Source organism: Lepidochelys olivacea, assembly GCF_965140295.1.
Source record: "Lepidochelys olivacea isolate rLepOli2 genome assembly, chromosome: 8".
In the NCBI taxonomy this organism is placed as follows: domain Eukaryota; kingdom Metazoa; phylum Chordata; order Testudines; family Cheloniidae; genus Lepidochelys; species Lepidochelys olivacea.
The window spans coordinates 105,345,966-105,351,965 of NC_140418.1; the positions used below are offsets into that span (position 1 = coordinate 105,345,966).

The following is a 6,000-nucleotide window of genomic DNA, read 5'->3' on the forward strand; positions in this document are numbered from 1 at the left end:
CAGTCCCTGCGCGCTCCATCCCAGTCCCATCCCAGTCCCTGCGCGCTCCATCCCAGTCCCTGCGCGCCCCATCCCAGTCCCTGCGCGCTCCATCCCAGTCCCTGCGCGCTCCATCCCAGTCCCTGCGCGCTCCATCCCAGTCCCATCCCAGTCCCTGCGCGCTCCATCCCAGTCCCTGCGCGCCCCATCCCAGTCCCTGCGCGCCCCATCCCAGTCCCTGCGCGCCCCATCCCAGTCCCTGCGCGCCCCATCCCAGTCCCTGCGCGCCCCATCCCAGTCCCTGCGCGCTCCATCCCAGTCCCTGCGCGCTCCATCCCAGTCCCTGCGCGCTCCATCCCAGTCCCATCCCAGTCCCTGCGCGCTCCATCCCAGTCCCTGCGCGCTCCATCCCAGTCCCATCCCAGTCCCTGCGCGCCCCATCCCAGTCCCTGCGCGCTCCATCCCAGTCCCTGCGCGCTCCATCCCAGTCCCATCCCAGTCCCTGCGCGCTCCATCCCAGTCCCTGCGCGCTCCATCCCAGTCCCTGCGCGCCCCATCCCAGTCCCTGCGCGCCCCATCCCAGTCCCTGCGCGCTCCATCCCAGTCCCTGCGCGCCCCATCCCAGTCCCTGCGCGCTCCATCCCAGTCCCTGCGCGCTCCATCCCAGTCCCTGCGCGCTCCATCCCAGTCCCTGCGCGCCCCATCCCAGTCCCTGCGCGCCCCATCCCAGTCCCTGCGCGCCCCATCCCAGTCCCTGCGCGCTCCATCCCAGTCCCTGCGCGCCCCATCCCAGTCCCTGCGCGCCCCATCCCAGTCCCTGCGCGCCCCATCCCAGTCCCATCCCAGTCCCTGCACGCTCCATCCCAGTCCCTGCGCGCTCCATCCCAGTCCCTGCGCGCTCCATCCCAGTCCCTGCGCGCCCCATCCCAGTCCCATCCCAGTCCCTGCGCGCCCCATCCCAGTCCCTGCGCGCTCCATCCCAGTCCCTGCGCGCTCCATCCCAGTCCCATCCCAGTCCCTGCGCGCTCCATCCCAGTCCCTGCGCGCTCCATCCCAGTCCCTGCGCGCTCCATCCCAGTCCCTGCGCGCCCCATCCCAGTCCCTGCGCGCCCCATCCCAGTCCCTGCGCGCCCCATCCCAGTCCCTGCGCGCCCCCGCTAATGTTCCTCTGGGCCCCCCGGGGGGCACCTCACAGTTCGGGGTCCATTGCTCTAGGCTGTGCCGACTCCCACAGGGCTAACAGGAGCCCAGAGTAACAACTTGCCCTTGGTCCGGACAGCGGTGGGGACCCCGAGGGCCTGTCTGCACAAACATTGACCTGGCAGCAGGCTGGGCGCGGGGGCGGCTCCTGAGGCTCATCACTAATTCACTAATGTACTTTGATCTCGTCCTCTGTGAAACAGGAGTATCCAAGTGCATGAAAACTGTTAGTGTGCATTGACGGGGTCTGTGTAGACAATTAGCGCGTGGGCAGCTGGTGCAGGGTAGAGTCACCCCCCAGCTGGCTGTGCGCTCCTGTCAGCAAGCCCTGCCCCAAGCCTGCACAGCGAGCCAACACCCTTTTCAGCAGCCGCGTTTCACAGAGAAATCCCACTTCAGTGCTGCATTGTGAACTGCTGGCCCCTGTGCTCCCGCCAGCCGGAGCTCTCCAGCTCTGTTCGGAGAAGGCCCGTCAGGAGAGTCCATGATGCACTGGGTTTTGTGTGCGCTCTCTGGGCCCCACTCTGAACGGCCCCACTCTGAGCGAGAGACGACCAGGTCAGACGGGACCATTATGGTCGCATCACCTCGCCCCCCGCAGAGCCCGGTAGCCGCACAGAGGGCTGAGTGGCTGCAAACACAGAGGCAGTCTGAGCTGTGTGTGGCCTCACCCCTGGGAAATCACTGGGAATTAGGCGCCTCCAGACTTGGGAAGATGCGAATCGAAGTGGAAACGAACTGGAAGGAGCCTGGAGGGGGTGCGGGCCCTGGCGGGGCAGGGACTGACTTTCCGACCCGTCCCTCCTGTGTGTGCAGGTGACATGCTGAGGTTACGCACCGTCCTGGAAGCGATCCAGAAGAACATCCACTCCTCGTCCTTGATCTTCAAGCTGGCCCAGGACGCCTTTAAGATCGCCACGCCCGCGGACAGCAACCCCGACACCACCCTGCTCAACGTGGCGCTGGAGCTGGGGCTGCAGGTAGGGGGGGGCCACAGAGAGGAGAAACGTCTCGTCTTCGGAGGCTAACCCAGCCGCTGCTTTGGGCGGCCCAGTTCTGAGGCAGTCCGGCTGGCTCCTTCCCCGGACAAGTGGCAGCAGTGCCGAGGGCTGGAGGACGACCTTGTTTGGAGGGTGTTGAACGGAACTGTCGTAGGGGTGCCTGCCCTGCAGTGTCCCCTGCTGGCCGAGTGTGATACTGCAGGCTCCTCGCCTCAGTTTCCTTCCCTGAGGTTTCAGAGTAGCAGCCGTATTAGTCTGTATTCGCAAAAAGAAAAGGAGGACTTGGTGGCACCTTAGAGACTAACTGGTCAGTGCTGGAGATGGGACTTAGCCCTCCGGCCAGGTCACAAATGTAGCCCCTTCCAGGGGAGCAGCAGTCTGACTGAAAAGTCCCAACAAACCAAGTCCGTCAGCCCTTTGGGGGATTCCCCTCAGCTCACCTGCTGGGCCCAGTTCCCCACCCCTTCCTGGGCTGCCTTTGAGAGTCTGTCCTCTGCAGCCCCCAGGCGGGTTCCCTTGGAGTGCTGCTCTCAGCCCCTGGCAGCTTTCCCAGCCCTGGGCCTCCTGCACAGTGTGGGTCAGGGCCTTCCTCCAGAGTCTGCCGGCTCCCTGTCGCTCCCCATCCCAGCCTGGGCTCCCTGAGCCCTGGGATGAGGCCCGGCTGTCCAGTCAGACCCTCCTGCCTCAGGCAGGGAAGCAGCTATTTAAGCTTGGCCAGGGTGGGGCTGGCCCCAGCGCCCCTCACTGAGGGGCCAGTCCCCATGTGGCAGTAACTATATAGTGTCAAACTGGGGCAAGCTTGGCAAATATTGGCAGTTTGGTTTGGAGCAATTCGCTGCCCCTCTGATGCTGCCTTTCCGTGGCCTAGGGCACGGGGCTGTCCTGGCTCCACTCCCAGCCGTGGCGAGTCTGGAGATGCATCGGGCACCGTTTCGAGTAGGCATCGAATTGGCATGAGCCATTCCACCTGCAGGGCTGGGCCGGGGCGCCCTCGGCAAACAGCGCCGGGATGGGCCGGGAGTGAGTCCGGAGTTAGCGGTGCCCTGCCGGGGGGAAGCAGGGATGAAGGGGAGGGCTGGTAACTCTTTTCTGTCTCCTAGGTCATGCGGATGACTCTGTCCACCCTGAATTGGAGACGAAGGGAGATGGTGCGGTGGCTGGTCACCTGTGCGACGGAAGTGGGTGGGTACCGCTGGTCACTGCAGCCCCGCCAGACACTGTCCCGGCCCCCCAGGAGGGGGAGGGTCTCTGCTCCGCTCCCTGTCCCTTTGATCAGTGCCTGCCCTTTCCCCTGGCAAAGGGCCGGGGAGGGGCTTGCTCGGGCGAGTCCACTGAGCGACGGGATGGGACGTCAGTAGATTTCATGGCGTTTCGGGAGACGGGACCACTGGATTATGGCCCAGGCTGGAGAACCTCCCCCAGTCGCCCCTGTGCTGAGCCCAGCCAGTCGGGTGAGACAGACTGTCAGAGGCAGAGACCGGTGGGCACCAGTGCCCACGGCCCCTGCAGTGGCAGGGCATTGAGTAGCTGAAACGTGCCCAGATGATCCTGGCAGGTGACCCACATCCTGTGCAGCAGAGGAATGCAACCTCCCCTCCCCCCGCCTTCTCCCCAAGCTTCCAGCCAACCTGCCCTGGGGGAAAATTCCTTCCTGACCCCAGATCTAGCCATCAGTCGGACCCTGAGCTGTCAGCACTCAGCCCTTGAGCGGAGGGCAGTGGTGGGAACTGTAGGACTCCTGGAGGGGAGCTTATAACCTGTGGGCCCCTGGCGTTTGCTGGCTCCGGCTCCCATTCATGGGAACGCGGTTGTGCTCTTGCACCGTGTGGGATTCGTAGCTTCACTTCAGAACATTGTCCTGAAGCTCTGGAGCGATTTCTCTGTCTGCAGCGCATTGGCATCTGGTTGTCCCTGTATATCCAAGCCAGTGCTCTCAACCTGGGCTCCCAGGTCCTCCACCCCCTCCCACCCCCCCCACCCCCCCCGGGCTCGGATGAGAAGTGGCCCACTTGTCAGCCGCGCTGAGCGATCCCAGGTCCCAGGCAGAGCAGAGGGAGCTGGGATTGCTCAGCATTCTGGGCCCGGCATAGCCCCTCGAGGATTTAGGCACCTGCCCCCGTTGGAGCGCCGAGCCTGCGCTGATGCCATGTTCCTGTCCGGCAGGTGTGCGGGCGCTGCTCAGCATCCTGCAGAACTGGTACACGCTCTTCACCCCCACGGAAGCCACCAGCATCGTGGCGGCCACAGTGATGTCCCACAACACCATCCTGCGGCTGAGCCTGGACTACCCGCAGCGCGAGGAGCTGGCCGGCTGCGCCCGCACCCTGGCCCTGCAGTGCGCCATGAAGGACCCCCAGAACTGCGCCCTCTCCGCCCTCACGCTGTGCGAGAAAGACCACATCGCCTTCGAGACGGCCTACCAGATCGTCATCGACGCTGCCGCCACCGGCATGACCTACTCGCAGCTCTTCACCATCGCCCGCTACATGGAGCACCGGGGCTACCCGCTGCGGGCCTTCAAACTGGCCTCGCTGGCCATGACGCACCTCAACCTGGCCTACAACCAGGACACCCACCCGGCCATCAACGACGTCCTGTGGGCCTGCGCACTGAGCCACTCCTTGGGCAAGAACGAGCTGGCGGCCATCATCCCCCTGGTGGTGAAGAGTGTGCACTGCGCCACGGTGCTGTCGGACATCCTGCGGCGCTGCACCATGACAGCCCCGGGCCTGGCCGGCATTCCCGGCCGCAGGAACTCTGGCAAACTGATGTCCACCGACAAGGCCCCCTTGCGCCAGCTGCTGGATGCCACAATAAGCGCTTACATCAACACCACCCACTCCCGGCTCACCCACATCAGCCCCCGGCACTACGGCGAGTTCATCGAGTTCCTCAGCAAAGCCAGGGAGACCTTCCTCCTGGCCCAGGACGGCCACCTCCAGTTTGCGCAGTTCATAGACAATCTCAAACAGATCTACAAAGGCAAGAAAAAACTGATGATGCTGGTGCGGGAACGGTTTGGGTGAGCTCCCGCCGGCGCGGGCAGGGTTGGGCGGGGCACTACACGCAAAAGAAAGGAAAATCTAACGGCAATTGGCAAACCAGAGGGGTTTTGTTCTTTTGTTGGATTTAACCGTTTCACATCCTGCGAGGATTCCAACGTTCTTCGGGCACATCAAACCAAAAGACAAGCATGGGAAGAACAATTTACTCAGCATCCTACTCTCCTGAGCATATAACCATTTAATACCAAAAGCTAACCTGGAAATCTAATACCTCTTTCCTGAAGGAAGCGTTCGCCGGCTGGTCCCATGGTTGCCAAGCATAAAGGAAAAAGGAAAGAATAAAAATGGAAAGCAAAAGAGAAGCGCAACACTAAACCTCATGCGTCCCCAAAAGCGATGGCTTTGCAGCGCCGCACGCACCCTGCGGAGACGTGAAACTCCTCTTCTCCATTCGTGAAGATCTGTAAAGAAAACGAGAGTAACTGTTCTCAGGGATTGCTTACTAAAAGTAACAAAAACAAAAAAAGCATTTATGATACTGTAAATACTATAGTATATGTGTCAATTATTAAATTGTAAAGTTATAATTATTTATAATTATTCTGTCTTTTATTTGGGGGATACTTGAAATTGTCATGGGCTGGGACTTTTTTTTTTCAATTAAAAAAAGGAGGAGGAGACACGTGACCATTTCTCAGGTTTCGTCGGCACGTGAAGAGGGGTGGGAGGGAGGCAACCGGCAAATCGAAATGAATCCAGAATCTCTGCAGAACCACAATGAGGTTGCGGCCTTGGGGGAGACGGCACCTAGGCAG

General features: G+C 62.0%; 1 protein-coding gene across 1 annotated transcript in view; it reads left to right on the plus strand.

Moving 5' to 3' along the window:
- ZSWIM5 (zinc finger SWIM-type containing 5) overlaps nt 1–5,775 on the plus strand; it is a 157,525-nt gene extending 151,750 nt beyond the window's left edge. The window contains exons 12-14 of the mRNA XM_084637496.1: nt 1,996–2,159; nt 3,281–3,362; nt 4,344–5,775. Of these exons, the coding sequence (XP_084493622.1) occupies nt 1,996–2,159; nt 3,281–3,362; nt 4,344–5,206 (1,109 nt within the window). The 3' untranslated portion in view covers nt 5,207–5,775. The remainder of the gene's footprint in view (nt 1–1,995; nt 2,160–3,280; nt 3,363–4,343) is intronic.
- The last annotated feature ends 225 nt before the right edge of the window (nt 5,776–6,000 follow it).